General features: G+C 36.5%; 2 protein-coding genes across 3 annotated transcripts in view; one reads left to right on the top strand and one right to left on the bottom strand.

Annotated features, from left to right (window-relative positions):
- Positions 1–1,450, top strand: part of LOC124795358 (prefoldin subunit 3-like) — a 37,796-nt gene extending 36,346 nt beyond the window's left edge. The window contains exon 5 of the mRNA XM_047259351.1: positions 931–1,450. Coding sequence (XP_047115307.1) covers positions 931–1,050 — 120 coding nt within the window. The 3' untranslated portion in view covers positions 1,051–1,450. The remainder of the gene's footprint in view (positions 1–930) is intronic.
- Positions 1,451–3,272: 1,822 nt separating this feature from the next.
- Positions 3,273–16,955, bottom strand: part of LOC124795356 (E3 ubiquitin protein ligase RIN2-like) — a 218,327-nt gene continuing 204,644 nt past the window's right edge. For both annotated transcript variants that reach the window (XM_047259347.1, XM_047259348.1), the window contains 2 exons: positions 14,290–14,458; positions 3,273–4,997 (listed from right to left, as the gene is read on the bottom strand). In XM_047259347.1, coding sequence (XP_047115303.1) covers positions 4,699–4,997; positions 14,290–14,458 — 468 coding nt within the window. In that variant the 3' untranslated portion in view covers positions 3,273–4,698. The remainder of the gene's footprint in view (positions 4,998–14,289; positions 14,459–16,955) is intronic.

Here is a 16,955-nt window from a genome sequence, read left to right as displayed (position 1 = left end):
CATTGTCTGCCCCTTGTTCATTCCTGTTCCCAATCCATTGCCTTGTGGCATATATCCCTGCAATAGACCTAAATGTATGACAGGTCTCATACATTCTTCCACCAATCTGGTCACAAGCATCACTTATCCATTCAAAGGCTGGGCCACCTGTGAAAGACATCAAGTGATCTACAAACTAAGCTGTAACCACTGTGCTGCTTTCCCATGAGCACGATAACCAACAAACTGTCTTTCAGCGTGAATGACCATTGACAAACTGTGACAACAAGAAAGCTGAACCATACGGTTGCAGACACAACATGCTTCACTTCAATGACTGCTTCAAAGCATGCACCATCTGGATCCTTCCTACCAACACCAGTTTTTATGAATTGCCCAGTTGGGAATTTTCTCTGCGGTGTATCATATACCACATTCCTGTAACCCCTTTGGCCTCAGCATTCACTAATCTGTATTCTCTACCCCCTTCCCTGCTCCCACTCCAGCACTACACAGCCTTTTATTCCACCTGCACACCAACTAGTCCTTTCCCCCTCTTCCACTTCTCTCATTTTGCACTCCACCTACCCTCCCTCCCCCTCACCCTGCCTCCCCCATACCTTGTCTATATCTCTCTCTCTCTCTCTTTTTTTTTAAACTGAGAAGCGAAAAGGTATTTATTCTCATAACTTACTGCTACCATCCCACGGCTTAGCATTTCTCTATTTCACTACCCAGTTTCCTCCATGAAACACTCCAGTTCAGCAAAATTGGTGAAAATTTCTTTTCATTGTTCTTTTTTTAATGTACTTTATGTTTTTATTCAATTGTATAGAAAGGAAACTAAAAACTACGAGTTTTATGCACTGTTTTTCAAATTTGGTGTGAAATATGCACATTTGTTGCTATTCATGCCTCCAACCACACATTTTAATTATATTTTTGTTGCAGATTGACCCAGCATTGCTTCCTTTCACTAAGAAAGGCCCAGTGCTTACTCCGCCAATTAAAGATTATGAAAGTCCTGATGGAGAGTATATTGATACGTCAAAGAAATGGGGGAAAACATAAACAGTGTCATGGATTACTTGACTGATGGACATTTAGTGTGGTGCAAATGACTGTCATGGTCAATAGAATCTGTTATTGTAACTCTGTTGGGCAACATGTTCTTATTTTCTGAAGAATTTGGACCTGCAGTGTATTTTCCATGGGGATTTTTAAGGTTTTGTTAAGTTCATGTTATTTAATGTTGCAAAATATCTTGGTGAAACTGAAATTTATAATTTTATAAAAAATTTTAAAACTACCAATCTCATTTATAACTTTACTAAATGTTAAGACTCAATTTTGTTTGGAACAGAGAGGCACTTACCATATTATGGAAGATGCATAGTCTGTCATAAGCAGAAAATGTAGTTATAAATTTTGTCATTCCCATTTGCATAATAAATTTCAACATGAAATTGAATTTGTGTTTTAGCTGCATTAAGGTGTGATATAGAGTAGTCAATATAATGGAACAAAGAAAATAAAAATAATGTATTTATTAAACATTAGTTATAAAATAATGCATATAAAAAATAATACAAGTTTTGTTACACAAAGTAAATGAATGATCTGCCATCTCAGGTTTGCTTATCATTTAAACAAAATGATGTTTGCAATAAGTTGTTTTGTGCTAAAGTTGAATATTTCAGTTTTTGTTACTACATTTTCTACTGAGTATAGCTATTGTTTGTAGTGCTAGTAAGTACAAAGTTCACTCTATCACAGTCTTTAAGCTATCTATGCAAGTGCATATACAGATACACAGGATTCATTTTAATTCCTAATGTTGTATAACAAGCTCCTTCAAACTTACTTAATGAAATTTGAAAATAGAATGCCATGTAATAGGCTTATATGCGGAAGCACCATAAATTGAGTGGACATGAAGCTCATTTTGGTATGCTGCTCAAGGCAATATGATCTACATACCACTGAGACTAGCTTATCCTTTATAGAAATCTGCATGTGAAAATGAGATAATTCAGTATGATTTTCTACAGTCTATCTGTTAATATATTACTATTTATTTTATTGTAAAATCTTATAGCCTACTTAGCCCATTACTGGTAACCCTTAAACTAATCTGGTACATCTTATAACATATTATGCACTCTCTGAAATCAATGAAAATATTTTGTAGGTAAAATGCACTGGCACAGTAGCTGTCAGATTAGTACATGTGGAAATTTGAACATTGCATTAGTAGCTAACATTTTACAAAATAAGGACAGCATTAGCAGAATATAAAAACAGTGTAGTTTATATATGGCAAATATGCACACAAAATGGTTATCACACTGTTTAAAGGTGGCAGGCAAATTTAAACTTGAAGCTAAACCACAACTCATACTTCTCATGTGTATCACCCTTCAGTGTTCCAAAGCTCTCTCTACAAACACACTGAGATTACACATTTCAAATTTGCTTTTGCTAATGCAGTTAAGATTTCTGTTCCTCCTTGTTGTATTGTACTGATTGTATTGCTAATGAAGTAAATGTACTTGCATGAAAACTTTTAGTGACAATTTCCAGATTGATAAATGTAACAGTAAAATGTCCCTTCATATTTCCCTTCCCAGTTGTTAAAGCAGATTTCAAGAAGGCATTCGTGCCTGTGCTTGGCTTTATACAGGATGTAGGTAAACGATAATTGTTTACAATGCTCCACAGTGGTGTAGGTGGAGTTGAAATGAGCAAATTGATATAGGACATTTTTGATCCATCAAGCTAGGAAACAGCCTCAAATTGGTCTGCAGTAGCCACCTAAGCTACAGGGCATGCGCATTGCTTGAAATTTTGGCAAAAGTCATTCTTTAATACTAAAAACCCCATGTTCTTGCACTTATACAAAGTAAGGTTGACATAGGGGTAAATTTTACCCCATAACATTGTGAATTTTAACAGAATATAATTAACAATTAAATTATTTTGATTGTTCAGCCTTCTTACTATGAAACCACTGTGCTAGTAATAGGTACATTTTGATTGAATTGTAAATGTAATTAGCTTTATTTCTTTCATTAAACCCATGGGAAAGTCAATCATATATTTTGTAAGCACATGGACAGGGGGTATAACATATTCTAGGACAATTAGGCAGAAGATCATGTGAGCCAAAAGATCATGACGTGCACACATGTTTGAGCAGAGGTGGTTCAAAAGTGGTTCAAATGGCTCTGAGCACTATGGGACTTAACATCTGAGGTCATTAGTCCTCTAGAACTTAGAACTACTTAAACCTAAGGACGTCACTCACATCAATGCCCAAGGCAGGATTCAAACCTGCGATCATAGGGGTCGCGCGGTTCCAGACTGTAGCGCCTAGAACCGCTCGGCCACTCCGGCTGGCTAGCAGAGGTGGGTTTTGTAGGTTAATTTAAGGTTGTTTCTCCGATTGATAGACCACAAATGTGCTATATAATTTTGTTCATCTCCACTTCACCTACGCCACTGTGGTGTGTTCGAAACAATTATCATCTATACCCTGCATGTTACAATCTAATATTTCTTTAACATATGAATGATTTTGATTATTGCCACAAACAATTTGAGACCCATGGGCTAACATGTCATCTTAAGATACTATTACAGCATTCAGACTGGTAGTTCTTTCATCATTATTACGTCAAAAATTCTAAAATTAGTTTATTGCACACACAGAGATCTTCATGAGATGCATTTCCTGTGTGGGAAGAAACACTTCAGTTGGAAGCGGCTATTCTTTAAAATTACTCACTACTTACATTAATTAAGGGAACTTTTTCCAAAATTTGATGAAAATGTCATTGAATTTCTTTTGAATTAATGTTAGGAGTATCTGGTCCCACAAAAAGATATTGATACCAAGTTTTTGTACTTGTGTAGAATTATGACTGCAATCATAAAAGATAGTTGCATTAATGATGGACATGAAAAGTCTTAACCCAATCACTGTTTCTAATTTAGATTCAGCATCTATATCCATTACAATACTACATCCTCAATACATTAAACAGAAATTGCTTGTGTGTTAAACTACTCTGCAGTGACCAGTAACAGCTATACTAAATGAGTATATAGGCTACACGGTTTTAATTCTGCAGAATACCTCTTCTGTGTCAATGCTCTGTATCTAGAAATAACAGTATCACAACAAATTCCATATTAATAATCATATTTAATATACAAACTTAGGTACATATTAGAAATTTTCTGAAATTTACATATTAAAATGTGCTCCTCTATTGATTAATACTTTTTGTGCAGTATGTGCAATACTGCACAACATATTTTGTACATTTGTTCATTGTACACTTTAGGCCAGTGACCCACTTACTCAGGACACCTGCTTATTCAGTGCAAAATGTAATCATTGACACATCAGCTGATAATTTACTTGAACCCACCTTGAAAGATTAATATAACTAAATACAGAAAAACATAAAAACAATTACCTCAATTCTCCCATCTGCCCTTACTAGGAATTTCAGCACTGGTAGCATTCATGTATCAAATGATATCTCCTCTCAAGAAATATATATGAATATAAATAATTGGTTTTATTACCGCTAACTACTTCTGCTCTGAAGTTGTGTCACTGAACACTTTATAACATCCAGACCAATCTAATTCACAGATCACACTTGCAACTGGTTTCAAATTCCACTCATTGCAACAGCAGTGTCAGTATCAGCAGAATGTGTACTCTCGTTTGCAGATAGGACAGTTATCAGAGGTCTTGAGGCACAGTCGTAAGCACTCTGCGTGGAACATGTGCTGGCAGGGTGTAACACGTGCTCTGCGTGGCATAGGACTGAGGCAGACAGCACACACATCATCATGTGCAGCCAGCTCTTCTGGTAAAGCAGGCCTGAAACGCATCAGAACTGCCTGCTCAGCACGCAGCTGCCGCAGTGGACCCAGCCAGAGCTCCCGAAGTCGCAGGTGCACGTTGAAGTACAATGCAAATACGACCAACCGTACCCATCCTGTAAAAGATGGGATGTTTAGATAACTGCATATTTTATAATAATCTACATCATAACTCCCATAAAGCACACACACACACACACACACACACTCTCTCTCTCTCTCTCTCTCTCTCTCTCTCTCTCACACACACACACACACACACACACACACACACACACACACAAGGAAAACAATTGCAAAATGTCAGTTTGCCAAAAGAATTTATCAGGCCACAACTGGCACATTCCACTTACATCAAAGTTCACAGAATGCTAGAAAGATTGTTATTCTAAAGAATAGGGGAATAATATGCTGAAATACTCAAGGGAAAAAAATGAATTTCATACAAATGACCCAAAATACACACATTATAATATGCACCTACAGTAGCAGTGTCTTGGAAAAGGTACTTTACTTTTTTGTCCACAAAAATATAACTTATGTTAAAGTACAATCAAATGATCAAATGTCCACAGTTTCACATGTGCTTAAGATGTTATTTCATTTTTCAGTCTTAGTACATGATAATCGTCATCTCAACTCATCTGTAAGGTGATCCTTTCCAGCTTACATCCTTAGTCGCCATAGTCACAAACATAAAATACTTAATTTTTACTTAGTTCAAGGTCTGCTAAGAAACCAAAATGTTATTGCCTGAATGATCACAGACTTGATTTTTAGGTACAACATGTTGCAGCAAAAATTTCATTAAAAAGACAGTTTATTAAAAAGTTTTTTGATTACTTTTCTTTTCTCCATTCTTAATAGTATTCCAGTGAAGAAGCCACATCACAGAAATAGAGTTAAAAAATTATATAACATAAACACAAAGATCGGTACAAGAATGCAACAAATGGTATATTTATTGAGAATACTGTAAGAGTTTTATACAGAAGTTTATTGATTCTTGCATGAAAAGGATCAACAACGTGTCTGCTGCAAATTGCAGCCCAAACAGTAACTTTGGGAGAATGAAGTGGTTTCACTTCACACAAATGAGGATTTTCAGAACCCTACAATCACTAGTTTTGATTATTGATGAATGCATTCCGGTGAAAGTGTGCATCATCTGTGAACCAAATGGCTCTGAGCACTATGGGACTTAACATCTATGGTCATCAGTCCCATCTGTGAACCAGATCAAACTGATCATTGCCAGAATATGGTTCAGAAAGTTGTATCTATTACACTGCAGGTGTGGCTATGATCTAGCAACTTTGGATTTTGGATGGAAACATGTAGATTGTTTCTCAGTATTGCATGCATCCTAGAACTTTCTGACCAGTTTCTGCTGCAACTCTTCAGATGGATTTCGTTTGCTGTTGCTGAACAAGCCTAGGAACTAGGGCAACATTTTCAGAAGTAATTACAATTGTCCTGGGGCTTATTCCCAATTAGATCATCAGCCATGCTGCCATTCTGTTCAATTTGGGGAAGAGCTTGTGACGGAACTTACCTGGATTTTGTAGTCTTATTCCCAGTACCACAAATCTTGATCATCACAAAGTTAAAAATCTACTTCATTGTGGAATGGCGTTTGTTCATTGATGTACATGGCACCATATTTTGGATGTCATTTACGCACACATTTTATTCACTTCAGAGATGAGTTATTAATAATGGTGACCAGTTTTTATACTACGAACAGTAAGTAACAAAGTTTTCAGCCAGCATGCATGATCATGTTGCTGAAGTTTTTAAATTGTGGCACAAAATGAACAGTTCACAGTTATGTAAAAACAACACAATTCGAAACTACCACAGTTCTTTAGCAATTTGTTAAAGACAGTTATACTTCGGTGATTCATTTAAGTGAATCAATCACACAAATTACTGAATCCCACAATAGTTCACTTCACTGACAATTGCAATTCATGCTTTTGGTAATTATAACACAGTTCATTTCAAATGTTCGTTAATTTAGGTTACAAAAATCTTTCTTGAGTAATTAAATATTAAAGTTCTTTAGTTTTGTGTTTTCAAGTATGCATATTCTCGTGTACAAGATACAGGTAATTGTGGTGTGAATCAAGCAATGAGGACACATTCAACATAGATATTACTCATTAGATGTCAAACTACAGATTGATTGTTTCATGACTGGATGGTCTTATAAAGATTGTTATTTTGAAAATTACATAATGCTTTAAAATTTTGCTACATTGAAATTTGCTGTTTTTGATGAGCTATAACAACTAACAGAATTTTGAATTTTAAAAAAATGTTGCTGGTTACTAATTTAGAAAAGTGCATGGGTACTACTGTTCTTCTGCAATGTGAATCCCCCTAATGTAGATGTATTAGTGCCATATTGCCAGTCATTGTAAATTACACTGATGTGCAAAAGTGATGGGATAGCGATATGCACATACACAGACAGTACTAGTATCATACACACAAGGCATAAAAAGGTAGCGCATTGGCAGAGGTGTCATTTGTACTCAGGCAATTTCTGTGAACAGGTTTCCAACAGATTATGTCCTCATGACGGGAATTAATGGACTTCAAAGTGGAATGGGAGTTGGAGCTACATGCATGGGACATTCTGTTTCTGAAATCATTAGGGAAGTCAATATTCTGAGATCCACAGCATCAAGAGTATGCTAGGAGTATCAAATTTCAGGCATTGCCTCTCACTATCAACAATGCAGTATTCGACGGCCCTCACTCAATGACTGAGAGCAGTGGCATTTGCATAGAGTTGTTAGTGCTAACAGACAAGCAACACTACATTAAATAACAGCTCAAATCAATGTGGGACATATGACAAATGTATCCATTATGATAGAGCAGTGAAATTTGGCAGTAATGGAGTGTGGCAGCAGACAACCAACATAAGTGCCTTTTCTAACAGCATGACATTGCCTGCAGCACCTCTTCTGGGCTCATGACCACATCAGTTGGGCCCTAAATACTGGAAACCCATAGCATGGTTGGATGTCTCCCAATTTCTGTTGGTAAGAGCTGACAGTATGGTTTGAGTGTGACGCAGACCCCACAAAGCTGTGGACCAAAGTTGTCAACAAGGCAGTGTGCAAGCTGGTGGTGGCTCCATGATGATGTGGGCTGTGTTTACATTGAATGGACTGGATCCCCTGGTCCATCAGAACCAGTCCTTGACTCAAAATGGTAATGTTTGGCTACATGGAAACAATCTACAGCCATTCATGGGGCCTTCACGTTCCCGAACAATGATGTAGTACTCCCAATTATTCATAATAGCTTTGAAGAACATTTTGGACAGTTAGAGTTAATGATTTGGTCCTACAGATCACCCAGCATGAATCCCATAGAACATTTATGGGACATAATGAGGAGGTCAATTCAGGCACAAAATCCTGCACCAGCAACACTTTCGCAAGTGCAGACAGCTGTAGTTCAATATTTCTGCAGGGGACCTCCAACAGCTTATTGAATCCATGCTACATCGAGCTGCTGCACTAAACCAAGCAAAAGGAGGTCCATCATGACATTAGGAGCTATCACATGGCTTTTGTCATCTCAATGTACATGGAATTATTAATTAGTGACTTAATTAATGTTGGATGTCAAACTGTGCAGAAAAATTAAGGTAACAAAAGTAACCAGTCGAAGACCAGAATCTGACAGTGATTTTGATGAAATCTGTGAAGAAAAGTGGTACTAGTTCAGAACTTCAAGTTTAATTACTGTAGAAGATAATTAGTTTTAGGTAATTTAAAGTACTTTACAGGAAAGCGGGAATGATTAAGGCTCAAATGGCGTTTGCTACTTTCCTCAAATCTAAGTATTAGCTCATAGGTTTTTTTGTGCATGTAATGAACTGTAATGCTAACTACAATTAACTGTAACTTTGTATTGAAAGTGTTGTAATGAAAACTAATTACACAAATGGTACCAGAACATGTATAACAATAATCTGAATAATGATTTGCAGTGAAATCTAGTCTAATTAAGAACTTAAGATTTTTAAGCGAGTGATGCATATTACTAGGAAAAATACTGAAATTAGGATAAAAGTTTTTCTGAAAAATTTGGTTATTTTTTGGATTAGAAAAACAAAATTGGTGGGAAAAATCCGCATTGCTATGCCACACATTTCTGAATGGTTTTCACATCAGATGTTTTTGGAACATTAAGTCGTGTTTGAAAACTGCACCTTGTTGTCATAATACTGTTTTCTAACCTGTGATACTCCAGTGCCAGAAACACATCTTGTTCAATGGAATTCATGATTTCAACCTCTTTGTTCAGTATACTAACCTTCTTTGACATTTTAACAGGTGAACTGATCACTCTGAGCTTCAGAGTACTATTTTTAGGCACAATGTATTGAAATTACAGTGCCGTCTGTTAGTAGAAACTACTGTGTAAGATTCTTTCAACTTTTGCAATAAACATGCAGTTTGCATTTTTCTTTCAGTCTTACTTACTTTTAACATCAGGAAGCACTTCGTTGGACACCCTCTATTTTCAAGCACATAAAAGAAAGTATAGTCTATTGCTATTTTGGTTTCTACTGACCATTACAGAAATGAACTGGGATCTATAGCACGGATTTATGCTTTTCATGACCAATCATCTTAGCCATAAGGCTGTTTGAGCATACCTCCAGGCCAGTCTCTAACATCCACTGTCACTGCTTATGTGGAAAAATCAGTGACAGTTTCTGGAAATCAATGATGATGCAACAATATGAAATGCTGTCAATGAAAGCTGGTCAGAAATGCTGCAACTGCAATTCAATGAACATCTCATGACTAATGAAACTTTGTGCTGGACTGGGATTCAAACACAGATATTCTGCTTGTTGGAAGCAGTTTATAAAAATGAGTTACTTTGATTCTGTTTGGTTAATTGCAGTGAATTTAAGTCAAATGATATATATACACCAGCCCTCCACATAATCGATTCCCCAGAGATGCTACTCCCACACACCTGGTAGGAGAACATCTAGTTACAGTGTTCGGAAATCATTGGTGGAAACATCAGTGACAAAGACAGTTAACGTCCGGTCTGTGAGCATGCTCAGAATGGATAATGGTTAAGATTACTGCTTGTGAAAAGTTAGGAAACCTGAGTTTGAGTCCTAGTCTCCCACAAATTTTTGTTTCTCACAATTTATTCATTATATTCCAGCTTCAACATTTCTGTCTTGTTTTCAATGATACAATTTCATGTCGTTTTACCTTTATTCATTTCATACGCATTGATTCATTCATTTAAATTTAGTGAGTTTAATTCATTTGATATAGGAAATGCTTTTATTTAGGAATGAACAAATATCATAAATACTGAACCGTTTGTTATCACATGCTTACCGGAGAGACTTTCAAACTGATTTTTCATAATAAATCACTATATTATGTTAGTGAATTGTAAATGTTAAAACAGAGCTAATATTTATCTGCCTGCCTGTGTTGGAAATCAGCTAGTATGGAAATTCCTACTTCATTTATAAACAGAGCAATGCCCTGTAATAGGATTCATGCATTCTCATGAAGACAAATGAGGAGCTTTCTTCACTTATATTATCAATGTGCTCATGTGTCATTCACTAGTCTGATGTCAAAATAGTTGCACGATGTTGCGAGAAAGGTCTCTGAATAGCTGTGAACTATTAGAAATTTTCTCTTTCCATTTTAGTAATTCATCTTGTTATTCAATTGACAGATAATATGCAGCACATAGTTAAATGAAGTAAGTAGGAACATGGCTATTTTCAGATCTTTAATTTTAATACATATTTCTAGTTTTTTATTCATTTGAACTTATTTTTTATTGTATCTCTTCCAATGTACACTATGTTTCTTTTTCTGTTCTTCTATTCATTCAATATTGTTCCAATTGGGCATCACACTGCATCTGTGTTTGAGAATTTGTATTAGTGATTCAGAAAACTTTATACATACATTTATTATACCCATCTTAATCTTTTCTATGTTGTATTTCCTGTTGTATAGTCATTGCTTCTTTCAGGTCACCTTTTACCTTTGCATTTCATTTTATGGTCTCAATTTGAGCTTTAGTGAAATTTTTTTTGAGTACCGCAACTTATTTAGATAGTTTTGTTGGCTCTATTCTTTTGAAATGCTTCTGTTTTAAGGAACAAACCAATAACAAAAATACTTTTTTTTTCATAACCTAATACTTAAGAAGTATACTTCTGAATTTCCTTGTATGCTCTAATCTATACATTCCTCCTTCAGCGTATTTTGGCCTAAAAGTTTCCTGGTAAATTTTTCTTCTGCCTTTTGGATTTCTTCAGTGCTTGTCTTTCTCTTTAAAATGAATGTGTCAGCCACATAAATATACTGCGGTTTTATGACCATGCTTTAGTGTCTCAGTTTTGTCTATTTTTAGATGTATTTTGTGTTCTAAATATCTCTTGCAAGTATGGGATCTGTTTCTGGTTTGTGGCAACATATTTTGTAACCAGTCTTTCCTATACCAGTCTCTTAAATCGTTGCACCCGAATACTCGAACTGATGAGAAACACTGAATTTTGTATGACCTGGCAGATTCAGGCAACAGAGACATAGTGACATGTATTATTTATTATAAATTATAATCATCTTGATCACAAAACAAAGTAACAAAGTAAGAACAGCTAGATGTAACCAGTTTCTGCTGACTAGCTACCATTCTCATATCAAGCATACACTGTAATTATCAATGAAAATAAATACTTTTTGAAACTATAATGTAGTTAGATAGATAAAAAATCTATTCACCAAGTGGTGGCAGGAGAACACATGTATAAAAGGTACTACAATTTCCAAGCTTTCAGAGCCAGTGGCTCCTTCTTTTAGCAGAAAAGTTGAAGGGGAAGGAATAGCAGTAAAGGGAAAGGATCAGTGAGGTTTAGTCTTATTAACTCATGTACAATGTTTTGCATATTACCCCACCTTCCACCTTTAAGCTCTCAGATTTTCAAAACTGTCTGACAGGTCTTCCCTGACCTGGGGTTGTGGGTGATTTTTCCAAGCTCTACCCCTTTTCCTAAACCTCACCAGTCATTTTCCTTCACCCCTCTTCCTTCCCCTCCAGTCCTACTACCAAAAGAAGAAGCCACTGGCTCCAAAAGCTTGCAAACTGTAGTATCTTTTAGGTGTGTGTTCTCCTGCTGCCACTACTTTATATACTATATTAGTAACCAAGCACAGTGTCAACCATGACAAAATCTGTATTAAGCATAACTTGTCATAGACTGTTAGTCTACAAAACATACTGGGTTTATATGCTAAAAGGCATGCTTTGACCCCCTTTTAATACTAACAAGTCACATGTAGTAACAATATTGTTGTGGTTAGTGCTGTAATTAGATACTATAATGCAAGCATAGCTATTCAGCCGAAACTGTTTATTGTCTAGTTGTTACATCACATTGCAATCAAGACCATTACAATTCATCATAAATCTCTAGATTTTTCCATATTTATTTTCTAGAATTTTGGGTCCCAAATTCTAGCTAGACATGTACGTACTTTGTCTTCTTGAAATGAGATTTGGAGAACTAATCTTTCTGCCTTTTCTTCAACAATTTATATTTGTTTTTGTGCTGTTTAGATGTCACAGAGAACTGAAAATTTATTCACAAAAGCTAAGCAGTCTATCCTAATATTAGTTCTTCCTAACTTTATTTGTTCACCAATTTTAAGCTTGAATTTTAGTTTTTGCCACTCTTGGATTATTTTTCCTTAGCTGCAGTTGAAAAATATGCAGAAAGCCCATCACCTCTACTCACTTATTTAAACTTTTTGATGTGCAAAAATTAGTCCCAGAACTAAAATCTGCTCTAGGCAAGCTATGTCCGTATTTGGTTATTCTGTACTTATGTCTAGCTGTTGACAGAAAACAATAATATTTCCTTCATTCAGTGTATCTCAATCTGATCTGTACATCATTTTGCTGTCATCATTTGTTATTCCACTATTGAGCAGGTACGGTTTCCATGAGGCAAATGTCTGTAGGCCTCTACAGAAGTTTAACTTTACCTTTACGTGAAAAACATGAAATATTCAGTGAAACTATCTTAGTCAATCTGTGACACACTGCGTAGTATCAGATCACATGGATCAAATAAATAATTACTTCTTCCTTATTTCTAACTGAATGAAGTGACATGGTGGTAACTATAATGAAGGAAATTCATGTGCAGTATGTTGCTTCGTGTAGTGTAACCCTTTACATATTCAATATAATAGAGGGAAACATTCCACATGGGAAAAATATATCTAAAACACAGATGATGTGACTTACCGAACGAAAGTGCTGGCAGGTCGATAGACACACAAACAAACACAAACATACACATGAAATTCAAGCTTTCGCAATAAACTGTTGCCTCATCAGGAAAGAGGGAAGGAGAGGGAAAGACGAAAGGATGTGGGTTTTAAGGGAGAGGGTAAGGAGTCATTCCAGTCCCGGGAGCGGAAAGACTTACCTTAGGGGGAAAGAAGGGGTATACACTCGCACACACACACATATCCATCCGCACATACACAGACACAAGCGGAAAATGTCTGCTTGTGTCTGTGTATGTGCGGATGGATATGTGTGTGTGTGCGCGAGTGTATACCCCTTCTTTCCCCCTAAGGTAAGTCTTTCCGCTCCCGGGATTGGAATGACTCCTTACCCTCTCCCTTAAAACCCACATCCTTTCATCTTTCCCTCTCCTTCCCCCTTTACATATTCGTCTATACAACTGGCAAGTCAAATGTAAGGCAAAATTTTTGAACTCTTCAGATGCTGTTTTATTATGGTGTACCAAGTTCCTTAACGTCCAGTTACATATGCACCAAATTTTGCACATCATTTGTGCAAGATGAAACTTCCACTAAAACAATGGAAAATCCAGGATGGAATGTAACAAAATTATGGAAAGGAAAGTTGACACTCACCATATAGCGGAGGCACTGAGTTGCAGACTCACAAGACTCTCACAAATAAGGCCTTCGTCAAAAATAGAACACACACACACAAATGCAACTCACACACATGACTGCTGTATCAGGCAACTGAAGCCACATCCAGACTTAGTGAAGTATTTACCAATCAGGTCTCTTATACAGTCTTGAATTGATAAGTGAATAAATTTGCACATTAGTTGAGTTATCTGCTTTAATTTGTAATCACCCTGATGGGAAACACTGTTTTACCTTTTGAGACTGAGTTTTAAGACACCACAAATGTGAATATTTTGCAAATGTGACACAATATAAATATAACGATGAATTATGGTGAGAGAGGCAATTTCCCAAGAGAAATATGGCAAGTCATGACATAAACGAAAGTCAAATAGAGAAAAAGATCCAAAATATTACAAACCGTGGCTTCCATTACGTGCATATTGCAGCATGGCAACTGCGAGTGCTGCCAGCAGTGAAATTCCTGCAGTGCCCGCACGCAGTAGCACTGGTGCCCACAGGGCTTCCAGAGACTCCAGGACATCCAGCCGCAGGAATGACAGCAATGTTGGGAACATGTCTACAAACACCTGTTGGGAAAAACATACCCACAAAGAAGCTTTATTATTCTGTATCTCCACATTTGCCCTGCAGTTACAAAGAAATCTGTCCAGTTTCATTATCCCCACAAAATTTTATTTGTCAGTCATTAGAGTGGCAAAAAAGTAATTTTTGTACATAATTCTATTCATGAATAATTTGGCAGTCCATGGGAATATCTTCCACAGAAGGAGAATAGCAAACGTTTGAGGGACAATTCCTGATATTTAAGTATGTCAATAAGTGATCCAGTATACCTCTGCAAATGTATGTTTATGTCCCCTCCTTCTTAGATTTTCGATTATCATATTATTTTGATATATCATAGTAGAGAGTGTAATATCTAGAAGGCTGTTCTGCAATAAATGTACAATTATATATTGTACTTCAGCACTTCTAGGCAATGATTTATATCACATTTTATGAAATTAAGTGATTTACAACTGCAAACCAATGAATTATAATACACACCAGAGAACATGAGAAAAATGAGTGTGACTCAAGAATTGCCCATACATTGTGCAACTGAAGAGGAAAATGAGTTAGAGCAATACCACCTGATCATGTCACTGTGTGCTGGTATAATAGAAAGCTAATGATTATGCAGTTAGTATTGCATGAACTTGAAAATTTTCTCCTTTTTGTCATCGCATATTCAGATGTGGATTTTCAAAGCCTACCATTTATGTAAATCAACTAATCAAATAATATGTTTTCCAGACTGGCACTGTGTTCATATAAATGTTGAATAAAGCATTAAAATGTTGTATTATTTGTAAGCATTGCTGATATATTCACAAAACCAACTCAAAGAAAAAACACTAGTCTTTCTCATTATGCCTATTCCCTGTACAAAAAAATGTGTTCCGTGATTCTAGCAAGAAATGCATGTTTTTGAGGTTGAAGTAATAGGAGACATGTTTATATATGGTAACAGTCTCCCATAAAGACATTTATTCAGAGAAATTTCAAATAAATAAACAATTTTTCATTTGATACATGACTTACTTCTCAATGAAACTTCCATCGAAGTTTATGGAGTGTCTCTCTAACACCCTTGTGCTAATCAAATTAAAACCATAAAAACTCGCAGAGGCTTCCTTTAACATCACTGGTTTGAGAGAGGCCCCACTCCGTCCTCCCTTTTCCCCTCCCCCTCCCACCCTTATTGCTCCACAATCTAAATTGTGACTATAGTCTGATCTGTAGCGCAGCAGTCAAATGAGGATGAAATAAAGATTGATCTGCCATCTACCATACTGAAACCCAAGGTAACTGCAAGAAGCAGTCATATAATACCAACATAGTGTTGCACGTGAGAGCTGAATTGTGATGTATAATATTTGCATCTAAACTTATATAATGAAGAATGTTAACTTGTACTGACAACATCAGAGTGACATTGAAGCTTAGGTGTTATCACAAATGAAGTTAGTGAAATGATATTCGTAAGAAACAATCTTCCAAAATGAATATTTCACTCTGCAACGGAGTGCACATTGTTTTTGAGATGTCCTGCCAGTGTAGGACTGTGTGCTAGAACGGGACTCACATCTGGAATCAGGCATGGGTTACAACCACCCCCCCCACCCCACCCTCACTGCTTTATTTCTACTCCATCTCCCACATTCCTAGCTTCATAGAGGTTCTCCGGCATACATGGAAGATCTAGTACTCCTGGGAGGAAGGATTTTGTGGAGCATTGACTTATTTACCATTCCTAACAGAACTTGAATGAAGTGAGGAAGTGTATGAAGTTAAGTGCTGGTGGAAGTATAGCTGCGAGGGTTGGTCATGACACATGCCTAGATACCACAATCAGTAAGAACATTACTCATGAAAGGCAAGATCCCAGTTTTGAATTTGTTGAGTTCTTATAACATTGTTATTCTTTTCAGGGGAGACACTGCACTGGGAGAACAGCTAATAATTAATCTGCTGAAAGAAATCACCGAAGAATTTGACATTTAGTGGACAGTCCTTATTGAACAAGTACACAGCTGCTGTCAGAAGACCTACTGCTTGTACTTTATGGAAATGAAGAAGAATAAGAAGTGCACAGGTACATGTTAGTGAGTGTGCCTGGGTTTTGCATCATGCTGATATTTGCAGTGTTCCCAGGGACTTGTGCTATGTGTTTCATTGAGAAACGACAAGGGCCGGGCTAAACATCACCACACACTTACAAATACTACTCAAAGTGGGGAAGCCCTGCGTGTTGATGATGTCCTGAAAACTCCACAAAAACAGCATCAGAAAATTCTTCCAAATGTTTTGATTGTACAATTCAAAATCCATAGTTATGCATATGTAGCTCAGATGGCAGAGCATGTTCCCGCAAATGGTGAGGGCTTCAGGTTCAGGTCCTAGTCTAGTGTACAGTTTTAATCTGTCAGTAAGTTTCAAATCTGAGATGGTTTGTGAATCCACAGGTAGAACCAGCAAACCACAGGAATAAATAAAGTTTGCTTTTGTTCTACATTGTTA

This window comes from Schistocerca piceifrons, chromosome 4 (assembly GCF_021461385.2).
Source record: "Schistocerca piceifrons isolate TAMUIC-IGC-003096 chromosome 4, iqSchPice1.1, whole genome shotgun sequence".
In the NCBI taxonomy this organism is placed as follows: domain Eukaryota; kingdom Metazoa; phylum Arthropoda; class Insecta; order Orthoptera; family Acrididae; genus Schistocerca; species Schistocerca piceifrons.
The sequence above is the reverse complement of the archived record's forward strand: the minus strand, read 5'-3'. Positions and strand labels throughout refer to the sequence as shown.